General features: G+C 42.7%; 1 protein-coding gene across 4 annotated transcripts in view; it reads left to right on the top strand.

Annotated features, from left to right (window-relative positions):
* The window catches only part of DENND1A (DENN domain containing 1A), a 153,918-nt gene that overhangs the window by 60,795 nt on the left and 68,870 nt on the right, over window positions 1-24,253 (top strand). For all 4 annotated transcript variants that reach the window (XR_015278232.1, XM_086858432.1, XM_086858434.1 and 1 more), the window contains 6 exons: window positions 5,184-5,253; window positions 5,767-5,847; window positions 7,914-7,967; window positions 11,574-11,684; window positions 15,483-15,583; window positions 21,245-21,290. Coding sequence is in view for 3 of the 4 variants with exons in the window: in XM_086858432.1 (XP_086714558.1) it covers window positions 5,184-5,253; window positions 5,767-5,847; window positions 7,914-7,967; window positions 11,574-11,684; window positions 15,483-15,583; window positions 21,245-21,290 (463 nt within the window). In the remaining variant the exon portion in view is untranslated. The remainder of the gene's footprint in view (window positions 1-5,183; window positions 5,254-5,766; window positions 5,848-7,913; window positions 7,968-11,573; window positions 11,685-15,482; window positions 15,584-21,244; window positions 21,291-24,253) is intronic.

Here is a 24,253-nt window from a genome sequence, read left to right as displayed (position 1 = left end):
TATTGTTGATACACAATGAAAAGTCAGCAAAGTAAGCACTTGCTGTTGACAATTATTTATTAAGATGCTCCCTAAGATGAGATCCAGTTCTGTGGGGTTTAGTACTTCTAAAATATGCACATGAGTCATGCTTAAGTGGCATAGCTTTAAACTGAATCATGGAATGATCACTCATGGGTAATAATCAAAGGGAAGTTTATTACAAAATTGGGGGAAATGCAGGAAGAAGAGAAATCCTATGGGAGCAAGGAGAGGCAAGGGTGCAGCTGGCTTTGTGCACTGGCAGGGGCACTTGCAGTGGGGCAGGTCTGACACACAGGAAACTTGAAAGAAATAAATTAGTAAAAAGCTGATGTTCAAAGCAGCAGTTGGCTGCTCCCGTGGAAGGTAAGGCTGCATCTCACCCACATACACAGGGGTTGCTATGGAGATTTGGGGTGTCTGTGCTGAAGCTCCTAAGTGTGAGAAGGTGTCAATAGACTGAGTCTAGAGCAGAGAATAACGCTGAGGTCCGTGAGGCGTAGGGAGGACACTGGAACACAGAAACTGCTGAACTGAGAATTTACCCTGTGGAAATTCCCAAATGAGCCTAGAGATGCCTTGGTTCTTTAAATGCATTTCGTAAAGATGCTGGAAACACTGGGTGATGGAAGGAAGTGAAGGTGGGGAAAAGAATTTAATAGTGTATACCTGCAAGGAAAATAATAGCATGTGGAGAGTGATCCCTCTCTTGAGCAGAGAAATGGAATTAGTTTTAAAAATCTGTAGTTTAATGTCATTTTACTTCATCTTAAGTGTTAAAAATTAAAGTGAAATTTATGAATAATTTAAAGGAGAAATGAATACTTTTAATGAAGGGAAGGAAAAGGTGTTTTGATAATGTGTTTTTGCTATTTAAAATCATGTTTGCATAGAACTCCTGAAGAGCATTGTGGCTTGGCAAACATAACTTAGTTCATCATTAGAACCACTACTAACCTAAAATAGAACGTGATTCCATGATTAGAAGTAATGCTAAAGAGAATCATTAGTTGCCAGGTATGGGAAGATGGAAAGAAGCAGTATTGGGTTTAAGTTTAAATTGCAGAGTTTTAGCCTTAAATGCAAGAAGTCCTAAGATGACAAGTCACCAAGAAACTGGAGTAATTTTTGATATGTTTTCCATCCTTGCATTTTTTCAAGCACAGTGTTGGGATTATCCACAAAGATCCTTCTGAGCTCCTGCTGAGGATCTGTCTTTTGTCCTGCAGGAATTGACAGGCACTGTGAGTCAGAAAGTGTGTTCTGCTTCAGCAGGAGCCTTCACAGGGTTCATAGATTAAAATGAATAATGTTAATAATAAAAATAAAAATAAAAATAATAAAAAAAAAAAGTTGCTGACTCTTCCTTGGGATTTTCAGCTCTCTCATGACTGTGCTGGAGTTTTGTGGAGGGGACACAGGGAGAGGAGCAGCTGCCTGTGTGGCACAGGTCACTCCTGTTGCAGTGCCACCCTGCTGGGCTCCCTGGTGGCATCACTGCCACAGCCAAGGACCTGGGCACGAGGGGGGGAATTATTTCTTATTGTCTGTTCTCCAGAGTCCATGAACTGAGGCGCTGGGTGTTTTAGTGGCAAATGCTGGAGGAGTGCTGGCAGAAGATGCATTTGGCCTGAATTTCCTCTTCCTTAGACTTTTGTCAGTGAAGTTAGTGATGATGTGTTTACATTTCATATAATAACTGACGTCATGGCTGTATTCTGTGTTCTAGGTCACTGTAGATTATTGTGCTGAGCAAAAAGGTCAAGGTTTGGGAACTCCATGAAACCAATCCTGGCTAATACAGACAGATTTTGTAAGCCTGTCACCACAGAGAAGTGTGCCCATCTGCAAAATGGAAATGACTGTTCTGTTTTGCAAGGGAGATGGCAGTTGGTTATGCTGTTATCAAAATATATATAGTATGTGTTATAAATAAATACGTGTTAAAAATTCCACTTCTGATCTGTGTGAATGGAAGGAGTAAAAGTTATGTGTGCTTGCAACTCAGTCTAGGAGGAGATGCTGCGTGATACGTGTTGATGTCAGACTAGTTACTGAGTCGCATTCATTTCACACGAGAGCTGTGCCTGAGTGCAGCTCAGCCTCTACAGGCCCAGGAGCTGTTCTGGTGCTCCAGGGATTGTGAGCCAGGGTGGGACTTCACAGGTCCAGAGGAAACCAAAGGTGGCACAGGTACCCTTCCACAAGTGCTGCCTCTGCTTTTTCATGGTGTCAGCACACCAATAAATGGAATTTTGGAGCTGGCAATGTTAAACATTAGTTTTATAAACAGTTGCTATGGTAATAGCAATCTTCATAAATAATTTGTAAAGGTCCCCCTTGCCACTGGGGTTTGCTGCTGCTGCCCTGGAACATGGAGTGTTCTTGCTGACAAGGTTCCCAAAGCCTGGAGTGCTCCCTGGAAGTTGGGTTTGATGAATTCATCATTCACAGGTTGGGTATCCTGCCCTTGCATTCTTCTTCCTGGTTGCCTGCTACAAATAACACTGAAAAATCTCTCCTTTATTAAGCTGAGATTTACCTTTCTAACAGTAAGCAAAAAGCCAAAAAAAAGGAACTGAAATTTCAGGTTGCCCCTTTATTTTTTTCCCTCTTCACGGGGATGTGATTCCTGCTCCCCAGAGGCTTTGAGCTGCAGCCCTGCTGGCTCAGTGCTGTCCCTGGGGGTTTGATGGTGCTGGGAGGGGCTGCTCGGGGCTCTGGGCAATCTCACTGCAGAGCGCTTCCCTTCCTTTGCTTAACCTCTGACCTGCGAAAACAAGAGTTAATCAAAAGTTCTGAGGTAGCTTAAGAGGAAGGGGAAGTGTTTGGTTACAAATTAAATATGAGCAAGTCATAAGCTATAAATCTTCAGCAGTGCTACCAGTTGTGCTACTTAAGGTCCTCGCGGTACAGAAAATTTTGGGTTATAAACTCAGCCTGTGTTTTTTTGGAGGGGTGTTTAAAGGCTGCCTTGAGGATTTGCTTTCTATAAGGAAAAAACCCACATTTATTTCCTTTTTCCTTTTGGCAGACATCTAGAAACAAATTCAGATAACTGTATTTCTTGGGGGATTTTTTAGATTTTTTTTAACTTTAACTGGTCATACAGTTTAATCTAATAAAAGCAGAACTGTTTTATTTTTGAGTAGTCAACACATGGATTAAGTGATGAAGTAAGAGTATTGAAGATGGCAGGATAAATTAGCTGTCTAATGTATCTGGAAATTTTGTGCTGAGACATCCTGGACTGTGTTTTGACAATGGAGGGGGTGAAAACTGAACTGAGATTGTCTGCATAATTTATACAATTTTGTGGTGGATTTGTCTTCGTTTGTCTTGCCCCTCTCTTGAGCAAGAGCCACACAGATCCCCATGTGTTGTGGAAGGATGAGTTCTGCTTCAAATACCAGCCCATTTCTTCAGATTCCAAACTGTAACACTGTCCTCAAAATGGGAAGTTATTCTCAAAATAGAAAAAGAAGCAGTTATGATGAGATGCTAACCCATCATTTGGAAAAGGAGGAGGAGTGAATGTTAAAAAAAGGACAATAGGTTCACCAGAGGATACTGGGGAAGAGAAGGGAAAGCCAGGGAGTCACAAGTGTAGCAGAAATGGGGCTGTGTCTGTTTCTCTGGGGGGGTTGCAGGTGTTTGACATTGTGTGAATATGAGACATATCTGGGCTGGTTTTATTGGAATCACAGAGGCTCTCTCCTATGTGCCAAATAAAAAATATAAAATTGGTTTGTGCTGGAGTATTCTCATGGCTGGAGCCTACAGCTGGGTCAGGTTGGGTGTGTGCAGGTAAATAAAGCAAGCCCCTGGAAGCTGCAGGGAGCTCAGCACATGGCCCTGACAGGACCTGCCCCCACTTTGGGGGCTCAGCACTGTCCCCTTGGGTCCTGAGGAGCTGGAGGCCTGGGGGAACCGGCTTCAGTTTTCCTCTTTTACGAGACATGATACACAGAAGCACAATAATGGTTTTAAGGATTCTCATTTTAACTCTGTAAATGTATTTTTCTGGCCAAGTCCCTGAGCGATTAGGTAGAACTTTTAATGGTGTCTCCGTGGAAGCAGCTTTGGTTTCCCACTGCCAGGGAGCTTTCTGCCTTCCTGCTTTTCTGTCTTCTCAAACTCTTTGACAGATGCCTTGCACGGGTTTGTTTACCAGGTTCTTAATCTCTACTTAGCAGATATGTTTGGAGAGGATTTCTTGTTACTCTTGTAATAGCTTTTAACTCTGCTGAAGTTTATTTAACTAAACAGAAAGAAAGAAACTTATCTTCTACCTAATCCTTCTGAATTGTTTACAATATAATGTCAAACTTAAATGCTGTTTAAAGTGGTAATTGTCTGTCTTTCTGCTCTATTCGAATACACACTTTGTAAAGATGTTTAGAGCATATTAATTTCAACGATAATACTGTCGTATAACATGAAAAGTTAAGTTGCTTATCAGTATATTTTGATAAGCTACTTACATTTTACAGTAGCATTTGCAGGCTTCAAACAAACGCTAATGATGGAGTGCCAGTCACTTTGTCTGTCTCATAGAGAGCTTCTCACCTCATTTATCACCAGAGCTGCACAGCCAGGGACCACAGGGCACTCCATTCCTTACAGCTGTCAGGATGTAGTCATATTTTATAAAAACTTTAAATCCTGTCTAACTATATCAAAATAGAATCCATTTGTTTCAGAAAGCAGCTGTGATTAAAGAGCATCAGGGAGTGCATCTCTGACTGGCTTTGCATTCGCCACAGCCGAGGGAAATTCCTCACTGGTGCTGGGAAAAGGATTGAAATAAAGAACTATGCCATGAAAACAGGGCATGGGATCCTGCAAAGCTGCAGTGAAAAGAAACATCCTCACTGTCTTATATTGTAGAATGGAGATGTAAAGTAAATGAAAAAGATGTGATTTTTCTGCATGTTTCCATTTTAATTGTGTTTCTTCTCTTTTGGAAGCTGAGTGCATATACTGAAGGTGAAGTTTCTGTTTGACTGAAGCAAGGGCCAGGCTAAATACAGCGATGGAATGAGATTTTAAAACAATTATAAACTGAGATACTGATTATTCAATTCTAAAAGTCCTCTTGTATTAGGATTCCAAAATAACCAAAATAACTCTTTTCTTTTTTGTTCTTTCCTTTTTTTCAGTTACCTCCCATGGTTTGAAGTCTTTTATAAACTGCTCAATGTCTTGGCAGATTATTCAGCAAAAGGACAGGTATTCTAAAATACTGACCCTCCTTTTCCTATCCCAATATTAAATGAGTGAGGGTGAGAGGATGAAAGAAGCTGTTTGAAGAAGTGCTTCTATCAGAGATGACCATGTGAATTATTGATCTGTATGATGCAGTGATACAGAAGATCATATTCAGCTTGGCAAGTGCCTCTGAAAAATAAATACACATTTAATTTTCTTTTTGGAAAAGATAAAGTGCAAGGCTGTGGCTGTGGATCTGACCCAAGTCCCTGCAGTCACCTGTGCTGGCCTTCCTGACTCCCTGAGCTGTGTTCAGCACCGTTCCTGTAATTCTGCAGTTCCCATATTGCAGAGTCCCAGCAGTCTCTCAGGTGTCTGATCCAAGTTTGTCATGGGCAGCAAAAGTAGAACTGATCGTAGGAGTGCAAAATATTTACCCACCCCTCTGGCCTACCCTGCCCTTCTTCCTCGGAGTTTACCTGGTGACAACAGCGCTAGCTCAGTATTCCTGGTTTATTCTCTTTCTCATTGCAGGATAGTCAGAGGAGTGAGCTCCTAGAAACATTTCATAAACTTACCATCCCTGAGCCAGGAACCTCTGTTCATCTTGGAGTGGTAAGTGTTGGGGGGAGATGTAAACTAAGGTGTTTAATATTCATCCCATGTCATAGTAGAGGAATGTCAAAAGCAATCCTCTCTCCTGGAGCTTGTACACAGGTGTTGTTTTGCTGTGAGGAGCTGTGAGATTCCCTTCTCACAATGGGGGCCCTCTGCTTCCCGCTCCCTAACCTCAGATGTCTTTGAAATGCAGTTGATTGGAGGAAGGCTGTGTGTATTCCCTTGGGAATGTCTCACCATATCCTGCAGGAGGTCAGGGGCACCACGGGACATTTATTGCCCTCACTTCTGCACAGCTCCTGGCCCTGGGACTTTGAAGGGGGAGCAGGCTGGGAAGCAAACAGGCATTTACCTGTCACAGCAGCCTGGGGAGTATTAACTGCTCATCACATTTTGTGGTTTCTTCCCCTCTTCCTTCTCCCCATCTCAAAAAAAACTCACACAAAAAAAGAATTTGTTTCATTTTTATATTTTGTGAGAAAATTAAGCAAAGCACACTGGCAGTATAGATGTGGGCTTTTATTTGATAGGATTGTATTTTGAATTTAGTCTTTTGGGGTTTTTGTCTTCATTTTTGCAGCACGCCTTGTGCTCCAGGCCGTGGTGAGCACTGCAGATGCTCTTTGCTTCTGTTGCCAGCTGAGAGTTCACGTGGACCCTCCTGGGAAGTCTCCCTTGCATTTCCTTTACTCCTCCTGAAGCACTTTCTGGCAGGAAGCAGCTCATGCCCCTTGCTTCCCCCAAGGCTGGCAGTGCCCAGGGAGCAGCTGTGTGGCCCTGCTGGTCCCAGCTGGCCCTGGACACATCCCCAGGCCCTCGAAAATCCCTCTTGAGGAGCATTTCTGTTTAGGGGATGAGCTGAGTCCCAAGGCCAGAAGCAGTGGGGATATTCCAGTTTTTTTCATACCAGTGGTTCCAAGGAATGCTGCCTGTCTCCTCTTGTCTCAGACATTTCATGGGCAATGGAGCAATAAAGGATAGAAAAACCAGCCCAGGGACTGTGTTTTTCTGATTTTATTTTGGCTGTTTCTGAGCCCACTGCGGGGTTGGAGCGAGGTTCCTCTGTGTGATACAGCTCTGAGTGCTGTTCCTCTGCCTTGGCATTGCATCTTTGCAACCAAACCAAACTAGTGATGCATCAGAAATGAAAGCTTGTGTTTCTCATTCCGTGTCTCTGTTCAGTGGAGCTGCGGTCCCTGCCTGCTATTTCAGGTTACAGCCTGATCAGGAAGCACTGAGATGGCTGAGATTTGTGTGTAAGAGAATTGTGCCACTTGTGGAGCTATGCCAAGGATGGAACAGCCTTTCAGGCTTCAGCCAGTAATTAATAAGTAGCCCTGAAACAAATTGTGAAACTCTTAAAAATTCTATTAATTGTATACAAGTCACCTTCTTTCCAAAGCCCTGACCAAGGATCATGCAGGTCATCCGTGATTGGACTGGGAACCTGGGCTCTGGAATGCAGACAGTTAACAACACTGAACAATACAATGGATTATGAAAATATGATAGCACTATGGTCTTTCAAAATGTTCTTTTAGAGTGTATAAAAGTGACCTAGAACTTTTCAGTATTTCTCAGGTAAGCAGGCATTGAACCGTAGGAAGCATTTCCCAGTACATTTCCATAACTTCCCCCTTGGCTGGAGTGAACCCCTCTGGTGCTGAGTTAGACAAGGCCCTGCCTGCTGCTGCTCCCTGAAGTCCATCCTGCCGTGGGCTGGGGAAAGATAGCTTGAATTGCAGCCTGCCTTGGGGTTTCCTTGGCATCACACAGTGCTGTGAGTCTGTCTGTAGCAGCAGCTCTGAAGAACAAAAACCTGGAATGTAATTTTCCAGGAGCATTTGATACTTTCTATCTTACTGCATTTCCTATTGCCCCTGTGATCTGGGAACACAGCCTGTGTAATCCAGGACAGGGAACTCTGGCTGGTAGTTGGTAAGGAATGTTCTGTCATTCTTATTTAGCTGAGCAACTGCTGTTAGTGCTGATACCAATACCAGGCAATACATTTAGATTGCTTTCGACATTATTGAAATAATCAATATTTGCTCTTTTTGTAGCACTCTTACTTTACTGTGCCTGACACCAGAGAGCTTCCCAGTATACCTGAAAATGTGAGTATTTGGGAGGACCCCACACTTTATTGTTTCCATTTAATGTCAGCTGCTACATAGATGACAAATATTGCTCTGTTTGGGATAGGTTTTATACTGTAAAATACTGAGCATTCAGGAGCTGATAGTCTGCATGTGTGATTAAAAGCTGATCTGTATGAAGGACAAGGTACTGATGGACAGATTGATGTGGGTAAAACAGCAGCTCTGCTAATCCTTCACTGCCACCCCTCTGGAAGAATGACCTGAGAGAGCAGGGAAAACGCTCTGCTTGCTGCATGGCTGCTGAGAATGCCAGGCACACCTGGGCTCTTCCGAGCCACTTCTTGGGAGACTTTTTAAGCCTCGCGCAGTCGTGTGTGTTCCAGCCTGGCTCAGCTTTCCAGCCAGATGATAAGTCTGTGGGGAGACAATGCTGGCATTTGCTTCTCTTAAAGACTCTTTAATGTGCTCCTGCTCTGTCTCAGCCCAACTCCTGTGCCTGACATCTCAGTTTTCTTTCCCGAGCATTTTGCGGTCGGTCTCAGCATCATATTCTTCGGTTGATGGCATGAAAGAAAAAAGGGAATCATCAAGACATTCCATCTCATTTGTGGGTGATTTGTATAGCAGATAGCATTCGGGGCTTTTTGTTTGCCTTTCAAAACACTGTTGCTGGTTTTTCTGTGTTGCAGACTCTTCATACTGACACATATCCTGACAGGAAATTTAATAAATGTGCTCTTTCTTCTGAGGTGCTTTATTTTTGTACAAATACGATATGCTGAGGGTAATTCAGGAATCAATTCCTGAGTCTAAACCAGCCATCAAATCTTGTCCTAATTCCTAAGAATCATAAAATCCCAGAATGATTTGGTTGGAAGGGACCTTAAAGCCCATCCAGTGCCACCTCCTGCCATGGGCAGCGACACCTTCCGCTATCCCAGGATTGTGTCATTTCTTAGGAGGTTTTTATCTATCTGTTAAAGTAGCTTTCCTGTAGAGATGGAGCAAATTAGGGAATAATAGAAGGAGATTAAATGGGGAGAAGTCTGCTGTATTTTAATCAATTGACCTGATTTATTAAAAATTCCACATATCTTACCAGGAATTGCATTTAATGCCCATATTGGCAGAAGTTTTAGTGGTGCCAACCTTCAAAGTTGGATGTGATGATGAATGGAGAGCTGCAGAGAGCTCTGTTTGGAATGGTAACAAACCTCTTGGAGTTACCTGCCTTTGTATCAGATCAATGTTTAATGAGTCACAGAACCATTTAGCATGGGCACTTTTCTGTAACAGCAACTCACTCCCTGCTTCAGGAGGTGTGAGTTGTGTGACAGATGTGTAAATGCAGAGTGACTTCAGAAATAAATGGGGTTGGTTGCAGGAAATACAGTGCAAGACTGAAGTTCCTGGTACTAGCTGTTGTGTTTCACAAATAGCAGGTAAGGTAACAGGCTGAAATGATGGCATTTTCTTGGGGATGATGTCTAGTGTATTTTTGTATCACTCGGTCCATCTTCCTCTTTAGATGATGGTGGAAGAGGTGATTTTTAATCTCCAAAGTCAGTGTAGTCAATGTGTGTTTATTGATAGTAGATAGCAAATGATCAGATGGATGATTGATTTGGTAATGAACTTTAAAATGAGTGTGAGGGAGTTTTGTAGTTCTCTTGGTGAATTTTGAGAGGAGTGGGGATGCCTATTCTGAAAATCCCCCTTTTTACTGCCCCAAGAAAGGTTTAAATCCTAGTAAGCAAAATACATAACAATTACCCTGCAAACTGGAACGCTTTCATTTGTATTTATTTAACTCATTCATGGTTTTGTCACTTACGAGACATGTCTTTCAAAATACATGTGTAAGTCCCAATTTCAGCTTCAGAGCTGACAGCTTTCTTATAAATACAACTTCGAGGGAACACGTGAATCTCCTCAGTACCAATACATTTCCATGCAGCCCACATGGTTCCCAGGTGTCCTTGGCAAATCTCAGAGAGCAGACAAGACTGAAACCTTATAAATCTTTCCATCTGAAGGTACATTTGTGTGTCATGTCATCACAATAAACTCGATGAAAGAACAATTACAAACCAAGTCCCCATGTCTATTTTCCTCTTGCAGTGGAGGCTGTTTCCTCACAAACAGACCCGTGTGGAGCAGGGCTGCGTCCTCGGGCTGGATGCAGGGATTCTGTGCTGCTTTTGCTGTGCCCCTGCGTTGAATGGCATCAAAGGGAGTTCAGGGCTCCTTAAAAATTCTTTTAATTCCCACTATTAGCAGGAATTGTGTCGTCACGCGCTGTGTTTTGGCGTGGTGGAAGGGTGGGTGAGAGGGGGAAGAAGAGCCGTAGAGAAGACAGCTTATGTTTAGACAAAAATATCATGTTAATCAGCACAGATGGGATGAGAAATACAGAAAAAGTACATGATAGTTTAATAGGTTTTTGGCAAAATGTGTTGGCTTTTTTTTTATTCCTTTGACTGTACCTGTCTGTGGCTCCAGCTCTGCTGTAACAAAGACCTGAGTGATTGTTTTATTTTACATGTTTGAAGCCAACCATAATGAGCTCAGTTTTTATCCCTCTACATACTGGTACCAAAGTCTCCCAAATACAATGCTTAATTTTCCTTCAGTTCTTTGTGTTTGGATGGCAAGCTGGGGAACATATTTTTGCACAGTATGAAGCATCTTGGCAGACTTCTCAGGCCAAGTATCTTGGATCTGTCAAAAGTGCTAATAGGCTTTGTTGAGCTTCTTTAAGTTTCTAAATCATATTTGCTTTTTGCTTTTCTGCACTTTTTTATTTAAGGATGATTAAGATTGCACTTGAATTCATGACTAATCTAATTTTGCTCTCACATGTGCTTTTTGTATAAGGCTGTCTTTATCCTATAGCAACCCTTTCATGTCTGTAAGAAGCTATTCGGAAGCAAATTCCCTAATTCAGCATTTTTGGGTATTACCTTTTCCTCCACCTCTCCCCTTTAATTTCTATGTTTTAAGAAGTGAAGTGGTCAGAGAAAGAATTCCCTTCCATCTTCCTCAGCCTCCTCAGTGAAGTGCTTCTGTCTCCCACCCAGGATGTCCGAGTGCCTGCAGTGAGGGGTTCGGTTCAGACAATGGGGTTTGTGTGTGTGAAATGCCCAGATGTGTTCCCACCAGTCAGAATTGTTTTAGCACAGGCTGAACTCACAACTGAATTTGCTGTATTAGACTTGGCCTCTGAGAGCTGCTTTTAGTTTTGGGATGTGGGTTTTTGGTACTTAATCAGGCAGCTTTGAAGTCTCCATAAAAGTGGCAGGACATTTTTTTTTCTCAGAGAAGTATCTTGTATTCAAAAATCTGTGTGTGAAACATCCTCACTTTTATTACTCCAAGACCCAGCTCCCCAAAACTTTGGGGAGAGATACTGTGATTGGAAAGGCCTCTGCCATAAGATGAAATCCTGCTTTCTTTTGTTAAGCCACATACTGGCTGTAGCACAATAGAAGCACGAAATCTCTTTGGGTTTGGGGGATTTTTTGTTTAGCTTTTTGTTTGGGTGGTTTGTTTTTTTTTTTTGTTAAGGACACTTGGTTTTGTAATATCATGAGTCAAAAATGATTTCTTCTCTCTCCCCAGAGAAATCTGACAGAGTATTTTGTAGCAGTTGATGTGAACAACATGCTGCACCTCTACGCCAGTATGCTGTACGAGCGCCGCATCCTCATTTGCTGTAGTAAGCTGAGCACTGTAAGTAAAATGCACAAGAATTTATTTTATTCACAGTGTTTAATTTTTTTTTTTTTTAATTACAGTCATATGTAGGAAATTAACTGGTTATCTCCAGGTCTGTCTTTCAACCTCACTTATGCAGCCCCAGCTCAGTTCTGTGCCTTATGTGAGGATTTTGTGGAACTTCTGTTTGCCCCCAACATTCAAAAGAATTTTTTGGATGCAGGGATTTTTGTGGCTGTTTGGTACACAAATGTTCAAAGACTCATGCCATAGTGAAGTCCTTTATTCAGAATTTACTTGACAGGAAAAAAAAAAGATAAATGTCAATGTCAAATGGATGTTCCAGTGACCTCTTCTGGATGGACCAGAGGAGTGGGCTGAAGTACATTGACAATGCACAGTTTTGTAGTTGTGTTTGATAAGGTTTAGTCTTAATGCTCCTTAGGCTCCATCAAGTGTCTGAGAGATGAAAGCTGCTGAATATTCTCGAGTACTCTCTTCTAAAAATGGCTGGAGATCAAAACAAACACAGGGCTCGATTCAGTTCAAAGTTTTGTGTTATGCATTTCAAGGTTTAGCAGTCAATAAGATTGTGATTTTCTTTATGAAAGCAAATGCTCTATGGTCATCATGTTTGCTCTGTAAATGGCTATTGATTGCTTTCCTTTGTGAGTGCTGAAGATGGTTTAACTAATTTTGGTTTCTAGTGCTGTGGGCTGAGCACTCGAGCAGTCCTGGCTGAAGTACAGCTGCCATTTCCATTTCCTGGGGCTCTAACTGGTGTCTGGCTGTATGACCAGACCTGCTTGGTGCTTGGGTTTCAAACTGCTCCATGGCACTGTGAGTGCTCTGCAAGGCTGCAGTGATGTCCACAAACCCTCATAAGGATGGTCTGGCAGCACAGGGCAGAGAAATGAGAGGAGTAAGACCTCAGACGTAATCCCAGTATAACTATTACAATATAAATTTGAAAGGTAAGGAAAAGGAGAATTATAATAGCCTCTGGTACCTAATAACAATTATTAATAATGTTTACAATCAATCCCACATATAACTGAAAGCATTTAAGTATTATAAAGTTTAATACCATAGAAAACTCGTAAAATCTTAACTTCTCTATCTGACACATGTGTCCTCACTACTAAAATAAGGAAAATTCCATCCAGGTCTGGTAACGGAATGAAATGAAGGAGAGGTGTTTATTTCAGCAACCTGCAGAATGAAAAGAACAGTAAATGATCAGAGAGGAGGGAAAAAGAGAAGGGCTGCCCAAAGCATTTCAGAGGTTGTGTGGTTGGTTGGTTTAATCTCTCCCTTTGTGACAGAGCCTGGAAAGAGGAATTACTTACCTGTCACTGTGCTTTCCTTAATGAGCCAGTTCACTAGTGGGGCTGGGTTTTTTTCCTCTCTTTCTGCTATTTCTCTTCCTTTTGCCTCTGTCCAAGATAAAAGCACGTCTGGTTCTTGGGAGGGAGGGGTATTCATACTGTGTGTTCTTAGCTTACAAGTTTCTCTATAAACTGCTGGCAGATTGGAGTGACAGTGTAAGGCAGGTTTGAGGAGCTGGGCCAGAGCCAGCGGTTGCCGCTCGCCGTTCCAGCCCAGGAACATTCTCTGCTCTCAGCCTGTGCTTGGCAGTGCCAAGACCTTGTCCCTGGAAAGGAACCAAACCCCCATTCCCTGTGTGCAGCCAGCCTGGGGGGCTGCTCAGGGACTGCTGCCTTTGTTTGAAGCTTTTAGCTTTTTAACACCAAAGTGGAAGGGACCTGTTTGCAGTTCATTTCTGTTAGCGATGGGAGACACACTTCACACTTAGGGCTTGAATTTAATACCAGGTAAGAGAGAGAAAATGAAATCACCCTGGGTAGAAAGTCTTTTATGGTGGAATGAATTCTGTGCTGTAATACATGGTCTCAAATTCAAATTTTGATTTTAAATATCCTTAGATGCTTAAGTTCAATAAGTTTTAGGGGTAATTGAATGAAACTATGTTTGTTAGTTATTTTATAAACCATGTGGACTGAACCCATGGAGAAATTATAGCTGTTTGCTTGGATTTTGTTCTTCTTCTCTACAAATGGAAATGCAGATAATTTCTCAAATGTTAAAACATTTCTCAAAATGTTATTCCTGTTAAATTTTTTTACGTATTCTGTGATCTAACTCCTCAAGAAAAGCCAAAGATATGAACCAAAATGATAAATCCCCTGTACCTGGCAGAAGCTCACCTGCTGGTGGGAGCATGCTGCTGCAGAAATGAAACCAGAGCCCTCCTTGAATCCAGAATTCTCTTTTCCTTCAGACCTTGCAGCCCAAGGCACCCCAAGGTGTTTCCTGGCGGGGGGCGGGACAGCAGCACCTGGCTCTCTTTATAAGATGTCTTACATGAAGCTCTGAAATGACTTAAACTTGGGGATTTCAGGGATGTTTCTGTCTGGCTCCATCATACTGAGATGGATTTCTTTGCTTGATTTTTCTGTGATTTTTGGAGTTTTAGCACAAAGCAAAGAATCCCATTGTGGCACGGATACTGCTTTGATCCTGGAGCAGAGCTTCCCATGCCACTTCTGCCACGGCACCGGGAGCTCTGACACAACCTCTTACTCCCTGGCTGGGGTCTGATGGGCCTCGGGGCTCTGAGGGTGAGGAGTTCGAACAACCTATGAACAGTTTGATACCCACCTGTGCTAGAATTAATGTCATGATTTGTCTTTGCTTAGTTTGATCTTCAGGTCATGCAGGGCCCTCAGTCCCTTAGCTTGTCTCCTCAGGACTTGTAAGCAGCATTCTCCCTCCTTCCCCCTGGCCAGAAGGCATTAAATGCTCAGTTTCCTTCTGCCTTCCGAGAACTGGTGAGATTTGTTGAGAGTTGTGTTCAAATCATCTCTCACAAGTGAAGTGCTTGTGCTGGGTGTCCCTGGAGATTAAAGGACACCAAACCTGAACACAGGCAGGGTGGATGTGACTCATCCCTGTCACCTCTGAGTCTGCCTTGGATGTGTCTCTGTGTGAGTGCTTGTATTTATCCATTTTATTTCCCCAAGCGTGTGTGCTCATATCCTTTTCTTACAGTATTTTGCCTATAGCTTTTGCTGAGATTGGCTTATTGAGCATTACCACCTGCTCAATATTAATATCCTTGGTGAATGTGACAAATATCCTGCTTATCTTCTTTTCCAAATTCATAATTATTGTTTGAAGTAGGATTGAGAGCAGTAATTTCCTCAGTGAGGATTCTCCCCATGGCTTCACTGGCCTTTGCTGTTTCAGTACCTGTCACACTAAAACTCTTCTGCATGAGTTTTTAACAATATAACTGAGAAATCAATGGATCAGATGATTAGGTGAAGGGAAATTAGATAAAATTCCCTTTTAAAGCATCAAGATTTAATCACTGAGTTTAGCGTACTGTGTTTTTAAGAAATGCATGCCACGTTTTTTTCAGTTGGTATTATAATTTCAGAACAGTTTTATGATATTTTATGGATGGTAATTTCCAGGTTTGGGAGATTTGCCATTACTATTTCTTAGTTCCTTTTGTGTTTTTGTTTCCATGTTTCTGTTGCTTTATACAACTCTGGGTGTTTTTTGCGGGTTAGGTTTGTTGAGTGAATCACGTTCTCAGCTGTTCACAAAGTCAGGCAGCCACTCCTGCTCCCCCTGAGACCCTTGTTTTTGCCAGCAGTGCTGTGTATTTTCTAATAAAGCATTAATAGGAAAGCAGAAATGATTCTTTACTTTCTTGCCTTCATGTTTACCATTTGAAGCTTGGGGTTTGTCTCATTTATGCTGCGGTTTCTCTGTGTTTTTCAGTTAACTGCCTGCATCCATGGGTCTGCAGCCATGCTCTACCCGATGTTCTGGCAGCACGTTTACATTCCTGTCCTGCCCCCACATCTCCTGGACTACTGCTGGTAAGGCCATCTCTGTGTGTGCATTACCTGTGAGTGTTCTGGAGCTGGGGACCTGTCCCTCGCACCCACAGCACCGGGCATGTGTCTTAGAGTGAGTCTGAAGCCCTCTCCTGCTGCAGCTGCTCCTGGGGATCCAGCTGGATAACCAGCAGTGAGTGAGGGCTTGGAAACAAATTGTGCAGCTTTAAAAGAAGTTTGCTCCCGTGCAGCTGATTTAAATGTTGTGTGTGCCTGTGTCGGGGAAGGGGGAGCGAAATGTAAAGAGTTATCTCCTGTGGAAATGAGCCTTCAGTGCAGGGAGGGCAGGTCCCAATCATTTGCAGTGCCAGCAGGTGCCTTTCCCTGGATAATGGGCTTCTCATGTGTAATTAACACTTGGAGAGGCTGCCCCAGCTCCCCTCAGGTACCTGCTGCTCCAAGGAGATCAGTTATTCATGGACTTCCTGACAAATGCAGGGACGGGCCGCCCAGAGGGAGGCAGAGAGAAAGGCAGGAGTCACTGAGCATCACTGAGGGGATTCTTCAGTGGCCAGGAGGGAGCCAGGCTGTGTGCAGAGTCATTTCAAAATGTACAGCTGTTAGGCAGCTCACAAATGCAACACCTGATTTCCTTACCCAGCCAGAACTTTAATTGGAGAGGTAGCTACACACTCTATCATTGTTTAAGTCAGTTTAGCAACAATTTATGTGCCATAAAATATTTCCCGAAATAGAGTCCACCGTCTATTTTGTAACCATGTGAACTTGGAGATGTCATTTTTGCCTGGGAGGACTCAGCAATCAGCTCCCTGCTTTAAGGCAGTATTTTTGCTTCCTGGTGTCTGTCTCTAAAGGGAAATGACCTGAGATTATTTAAAATAGAAGAGTTCCATTTAATTTTAATTATTACCTGGTTATTTCTTTTGCAAATATGACGTAAGAATTTTAGAGAGCTGAAATGGGAACAAAACTTGAAGCAATGAGAATTCTTCAGTTCTCATGAATACAGAGTATCTTGTTCATTCAGTTGACTGTGCTCATTTACTGATGTGTTGTGATGTTTTGAATCTTCTCCTGCTCTTTTGAAACTCACAGAAGGATGGATAGACTGTGTCACTCGAGATCCTTGCAAGTTTTTTTTAAAAAAAATATTCCACCTGTGATTATTTGCCTTTTGCTTTCCATTTCATTCTTGAAAAGGTTTTCTTAAACTTAATATTTCTGTTCCCCTGCATTCCTCACTGCTGTACCTTCCCTCAGAGCTGAAAATGCTGAAATGTGTCTCCCAAATGTTTGTTCTCAATGGTCTTGCCCTGTAGTGGGGATGCTGACTCAGTGCTGCTGGTGGATCCTCCTTCAGCCATCTCATCCTGTCATGTAGATTATTGAGGACAAAGGGACAGGAGGGGAAGCAAGGGGAAGAGAGATATCTTGTATTTTTATTTTTTAATTAAGCTCCACTCTTTAATGTATTTTCAGCCCAGGGAAACATTTTGGGTGCAGGAGACTAAAATACTGTGATTAGATTCCATACCTTAATGCACAATTGCTTGTTCCTTTGAACACAGAGAAGCACAGCTGCACTGCTGGAGGCTGGTTTGGGGTTATTTGGTTTGGTTTTGTTTGTTTAGAGCACATGCCAGCAGGTGCCAGAAGTCCTGGTTAGTGAGGTGCTGCCACCAAGCACTGATAGTCAGGCACATACAAATATTTGAATTCGGTCAGATTTTGTCCATCTATTTTATTGGAAATTTAAACATTTGGTGACGTGAAGGAAGCAGTGTATCAATTTTCCTCACTACTTTTCCCACTTAGTTTTCTGTGTGCCGTATAACCACTCTCACTTTGTCTGTTTGCTCCCTTCTTGCTCTCAGTGTCTGTGTTTAAAATGAGCCCTTAGAAAAGCCCGGCTTTGCTGAGCTGGGACACGGCTGAGTGTGTGCTGAGCCCCACAGCTTTGTCACCAGAAGAAACAGTACATTTTGTAGGGTGATTAAAACAGTCTTTTCTATCAGACAGACAGCTTAGCAGCCAACATGAATAAATTCTGAGAGCACCCTGGCACAGCTGCTGAACAAACACTTCTCTTGGGGCAGTTTGCCCTTTCTCCAGGAGATTTTTCAACCCCCTTTCTCCTGTTTTCTAAATCTGCTTATAATCAATGTGCTCCTCGAGTAGGTGGAGGCAGAGCTGGAGTCCTCCTGCTGCTGGGAAACAAAGATTCCTGCCCAGGGAGCTCTTGGTGGGCATTGCCATTGAGCCTGGCACACCTGGGCACTCACTAAAGCCTCTTGTAGCTGCTCTCCTGCTCTCGGAGCTGTGCCTTCTCTGCATTGGTCCAATTTATGCAGTCAAGTTTCTAATTTGCATCAATTACCCCAATAAATTTTGGGTGGAATTCTGTTGCATTTCAATGAGGAATCTGAAGAGAGATCAGGCATCTGCCCTGGAGAGGGAAGTACCAGTGGTGGGAGACAGCCACTCGTTCAGTCAATGTTTGTAGAGCAAGAGATGAATGTGCTAAATGTGCTCTCATCCATTTTCCTGGAACAATGAAGCAAAATGGTGAAATTTCCATGTAGCTGCAGATAGAAGCTTTTTGGAGATCCTTGGGCTTTTGCATTACTTTCCTGGTGAATTGTAGTATTTTTTAAGGCTGGGCTTTTTTCACTTAAGAAGAAATGTCCCTCTATTTCACCTGCTTCTCTTCCAATTAGTAGTTGCCCACCTCTTGGGAGCATAATTAAGAGGTCTCTAGTTTGCCTAAGAAAACGAATTAAAGAAATTGTAAAAATGCAACTGTAATAAATGGGTAATATATAGCCATTATGTCCCCAAAATCCATATTCATGCTTATGCCTTGCTACTTTAATGATTTGATATTTACCTATATAACTCATTTGATTATAAATAAGGCTGATTGCCTTGGGAGCCAGCATAGCACAAGAGGAGTAATGACCCCTCTCTTTGTTCCAAAAGGCTCACGCAGGCACTTTGTTTGAGCAGTAAATACATGTGGTAGAAACTGATACTTCTTAATTTTGCACTTAATGGCTATTGGCTGCCAGCAAACAACTTTGAGTAATTAGTAGTTGCGGCTGTAAGAAGCCCCAGGACTGATGAAGTGTCAAGCAGTGGGGAAGGCCTGCTCTGAAGGGCAGTCTTTAATCTGCCAGGGCTCCCAGAAGGATTAAAGGTTGTGCCGAGTGTTTCTGCCCTTTATGCAAGGGATGTGTCTTGCTGAACTTCACTTGGAAGTCTTGCAAGTACAAACCTACCCTGATAAAATATTAAAAACTGCTGGAGTGTTCCATGTCTCGGGACCTGAATTGCACTGAGGAAGGACTGTTTCAGTGTGCCCTGGGTGGGGAAGGGGGGACACACCACATTCCCCTGCACAGGATGCTGAAGGTCTACTTAAATAATGGCCAGTGATTAACTCATGGTCAAAAGAAATGGTGATAAAAGCAATTTATGAAGCCTGACATGAACTTTGGGCATTTACTTCTAGGTGTGTTTCCTATTCAGTCATATTGATGAGTGATGATGGAAGAATAGAACCTCTCTGGTAGATTTTATTGGAAATATTTATGCTCTTTACCAGAATTACATTTTATTGAGGTTATTTATGCTGACCCTGTAATTATTTTATGTGCTGTATTGTGCTACAATGTTTGTCACTTCAGAATTGAAAAGATGAGCCTTTGCATCCAAAGCTGATCCATGTGTCTTGGGCCGTATCTTTTCTTCCTACTTTTGGAGATGTTAATAAATGGCTGGTTTTCAGGAATACTGCACTCTTCCTGCTTCCTTTCATTACATTAGCCAAGGTTCCACAAGATGAGACATTTGCAGGCTTAAGGCTTCCTGCCGAGGTTCCGACTTTGTACGGTGGGGATTGAAGCTGTGGCGTTGCTGGAAGTCCTTAATTGGAACCACATTGGTGGCGGTGGCAGCGGAGGGGCCGGAGCAGTGCAGCCCGGCTCGGGGCCGCCGTGCAGCCACGGCCGAGGCACTGCTTCATTCCCTCTGTATGGAATTCCAGGCTGCTCTCTTGCTCCTGGAGCTGCAGAGATGGCATTTGTCACAAATCAGACGTGTCCATGACGAAGCAGCGCTCAGCTGAGCAGCCCTCATGTGTTGTGGGCGAGGGTCCTGGGCAGCAGTCACACCCGCCCGGGGGCTTGGGTGGGTGCTCTGGTTGCCACCTGTGGGATTCCCAGGAAACAGAAGGTTTGGGATAATTCTGTGCTGTGGCAGCCCCTCTGGGCTCTGTCCCAAGGGGTTGTGGGGGTGCACTTATTGCAGTGACGTGGGACAAAGTGCTGGAGTGTTCTGCCAGTGGACTGGGAAGGGGTTGTGGAAGCTGTGTTCCTTTTTCAGAAAGGGAAAAAAATGGTTTCACATAGAATATCTACTGCAGGGGCTCCACCTCGGTAGAGCATCCTACAGACTGGCAAATTGAGGGGGTGTATTAATAAGCAACATAAATATTAATATACTTATCAGTAAATATATTTCTAAGGTATTTCTCAGAAAAAGGAGAAGCAGGGATTTTTGCTGGCCTGGTGTCTCAGGAGCTTTTTCAGCACTGTACTGCTCTTACTGAGCAGTAGGCACCAGCTTAGAGCAGCAATATGGGAGATATTTTAATCCAAGGCCGTACAGTGACATTTCTCTCATTTTTTCAACTGAAATTGAAAATGAGCTCTTTGAGCTTCTGTATCCAAAGCGAGCTGAGGCTCTATTTTAGAAGTTGTGTCTGTCTGTGTGCGCTGCGTTTCGCAGGCAGGATGTGCCATATTTGCAATTAGCAGCTCTGGCAGCCTCGCTGATGGCTCTGATTGCGAGGGGGAGGCTGCAGCTCGGTATTGGAAATCCTGGACAGCGAGAGGCAGCTCCCATCCGGGGCTCTGCTGGGGGCAGGTCCTTCTGGGGCTTTGCTCATGCCAGGAAGGGACATGGAGAAGATCAGCCATCTCTTAAACACTGGCGTTCTGTGGGCTAACAAAGGTGCCACGCCTCTGTCTGGGGCTAAAACCTGGCCCAAGAGCCTCTGGGGTATTGCAGTTTGTGTTCTGAGGGGAATATTGGTATCAGTGGATGTCCCAGGAACTCTGGAGCTTATCGGGATCTTCAAAAGTATTTTTTGTGTTTTCTTTTACAAATGAAAATATGTCAAGATTAACAAAAAAATGTTTGGACTCATTCAAAGAATTCAAAACTTGTAGGTGGTGATACAGCAACTGGGTGATACATTAAATTATCACTTGACACTATGAGAGGGTGCAGTTTTTGAAAGAACACTACTGGAAAAGTCTGGGTATGTTTTTAAAATTGCAATAACACATTTTGTTTGGCGTTCTAACAAAAGACCCCAGTGTTAGGGATATGTTTAATAGCTGTCCTTAGGTACCTGCCTAAAATTAGTCACTTAAAAATTATGATGTCAAGAAAAAGTGAAGTCTTATAGGAGTAAGAGGTTATGGCATACTAATGAAGGTCTTTCAAATATGGACTAAGACTTTGTTCACACGTGATTTGTTTGTATATATGTATCTGTTACTTTTAAAGCAAAATCTCATCCAGTATCCCAGTGTTCTCCTGCAGCTAATTTTATAAGTCATGTGTGTTATTCAGTGTTACAAGGATGTAAAGCTGTGTTTCTTTTCCTCTCCACAGTGCCCCCATGCCCTACCTCATTGGAATACACCTAAGTTTGATGGAGGTAAGTCTCTCTCACCATTTCTGAAACTATATACAGTGCTATGATTTAGAGCCAGACTGTAAGCAATTACACATTCATTCATATGCTTAAAAATGAAATAATCCTGTTAATTTGGGAGTGCTGGGAGTGAGTGAGTGGCTCGCGTGAGGCATACATGATAATGTTGAATCTTCAGGAGCCTTATTTGCTCCCCTGAGCTCCTTGGGCAGACTTCCCGTTCACAGCTCGGCGGTGACAAACTCACATCGTGCTCCCCTCCCCACCCTGGGGCTTCATTTAATCAGTTCAGTGCCTTGCTTGGACTCAGGCACAAAGGCAGAGTCGATATTAAACCACAATGTTGACAGTTACAGTTCTCTTTTAGGCTTTTGCAGACAGATTGTAATTTTTTTAATGTTCAAAAGATCTGAAAAGAAGGAACTTGCAGTTAATGTTAACACAAAGCTGGCAGAGCACCAGCCCTCACAGAAAGCTTCTCCTATAAACAATTCCCAGTAATTCATGTGACTTTTTTTAAAAAACTCTAAAAGTGGAAATAGCACATTTGCTTTTGCTTCCAGCACTGGTGAAACAGTGGGTGACTTTCCTCAAAAATATGTGGGGGACAACAAAAGATACTGGCTTAAGGTACCTCTGAAATCCTCATCCTTCCTGATTGTGCCCCTTCCCAAGGAGTGCTCCAGTTGGGAAGAGGCATTCCTGCCCTGGGAGCCCCTCCTTGGGGCAGGGCTGGAGAGCTGGGTCTGCACATGCCCCTGGACATTAATGGACCTGTGTCCCTGGTTTAGATCCTGTGGTTGGAAGTGGGGCCTTCGTGTTCAGGGTGCAGAACTGTTTAGACAGCCAGGGTTTGCATCACATAGAGGAATTGTTCTTGTATTGTCCATAAAAATGTTTAATTTCTGGAAATATTGATAAATATTCTTTCACTAGGAGAAATGTGTGTAATAATGATGCCCTATGTGTTTGTGTGTGCTGTGTAATATTCCCCTTTTCCCAGCATTAATGGGAGCTAATTTTAGAATTCAGTTTTTCATGAAAAGATAGATTAAATGTACAGGATGTCTTTTTTCTTCTCCTTACCATCCTGGCTGCAGATGACTTTTTATGCCCTTTATACTGCTAAACCAAGTAAAGAATTGCGGTACAATGTGTTTGTGAATAACCAATTAGTTTAAAAGTCAACACATACATTTGTTTGCACATCATATGCTTCTGTTCAAGGAGCTCCTCATAATCACCCTTGGATACTGCACAGACAGGAGTGAGGGAATATCTAGGAAGAAATGGATTTTTTATACTGATCAAGAAACTTTCTGCCCCATATCCATCCCAGGCAATCATAGGTGTGATTATTGTGAAATCTGTAAAAGATGGGAGAGAGCTGGTAGAGGATGGGAGACTATCTTCATACACACACTTGGCAGCTTTCACAGATATTTGTGCTCACAATGAGCACTGTGCTTGGCCTGGGAATGGATATAGGAAACAAAATTAATAATTACACCTTGGAGTTGCTTTGTGTGATATCTCACTCCTGCCTTGCTCCATAAATCCATTGCCTCTTCCTTTGTCTCCGTGTTTCAGACTGCAGGGCTCTGTGGGCCTTCCAAACTCCATCTGTAAAAACTCAAAAAAAGGAGTTGTTCTTGGAGAAGCCAATTTTCATCCATTTTAGTAACTTGTGAAAAAATCTGTTTAGTACTAAATCCAGTCTGGCTTTTGAATAGCCAGAGATTCTGGAACACAGACACACTTTGGCAAAGTACAGTTATTCAAAGTGTCTTATCAAATAAATTAGATAAATAAACCAAACTCTTTTTCTCTGCACTTATAGACAAATTGAATACAGACAGAACTGCATCTTGCAGCTAACTCTGCTTTTTCCATTGAAAAATAACATAAAATTCCACAGTGGCTGCTGGATCTGTCTGGTGGCAAGGGCTGCAGAATTTCTGTGCTCTGGGCAAGGGAAAGGTGACATTTGTCACATGAGCTGGACTTCCTAGGTTGCCTCTTGCTTGTGGCATTGAATGTTCATTCTATTTGCACTTCCTTCATATGAAAAGTTGTGTGCTTTTTTGTTTAGAGTAACGTTGTTGCAACAGCAATTCCTTTTCTCTTGATCTGGCAGTTGTATTTGTTTAAAAATACACTCTCTTTTCCATATCAAAATAATTTTATAAGCTAGAACTACAAACTGCCATTATTCAGTATTCCTTTTTCTCCAAATGGTGAAATTTCACAAGCAGGACTTGAAAAGTGTTCTGTTGATGCACAGGTTCGAGTGTCAGGATCTGAGCTGAGGCTGCAGGTGGACCCTGCCCTGGTGGGAGCCCAAGGAGTGCTGCAGGTCTGGGCTCAGGCTCTGCCCCAGCAGCTCCCATGCTTGGATTTGTCCTCCTTGTGTCAGCTTTACTGGCAACCTCACCTTGCCCAGGGAAAGTTGTGCTGTGAAGGCAAGATGAGATTTGGGATATAGGAAACAAATATTTTCTACATCTACTCTTGTTTCTGTGGGTTTTGGTGTCCCAGTGTTGGAATGGGGGCTCTGGAAGAAGCAGAAGTGTTGGTGATTTTAAACAAAATCCAGCCTCTCTCAGCTCAACAGATCTTTCCTGAACTGTTTGTTCACCTTAAAGTTAGTTTGCAGTTTCCCGTGTTCCACAGGGGCTCTGTAGAAGGAACAGTTATTTTAATGGAAAATGACAAATTTTTCTTATGATTAAAATATCAAGCCTATCCATTGACTGTTAAATCTAATTTGCTGTGACTGAAATGTTCTCCAGTGAGATAAGATAATCTCCTGTTATAGGTCAGAGGGCTCCAACTGATTTATGGGGGAAAACCTTGGTAGAAAATACAGAGCTGTGTTTTGTGCTCTTATTTTTCAGCTTTTCTATCATCACCTAGTTAGTCATTCTTTATAAGATTTCCATTTAGCAATCCATAAAGTGACTTCA

Source organism: Cyanistes caeruleus, chromosome 20 (genome assembly GCF_971803275.1).
Source record: "Cyanistes caeruleus chromosome 20, bCyaCae1.hap1.1, whole genome shotgun sequence".
Taxonomy (NCBI): domain Eukaryota; kingdom Metazoa; phylum Chordata; class Aves; order Passeriformes; family Paridae; genus Cyanistes; species Cyanistes caeruleus.
The sequence above is the reverse complement of the archived record's forward strand: the minus strand, read 5'-3'. Positions and strand labels throughout refer to the sequence as shown.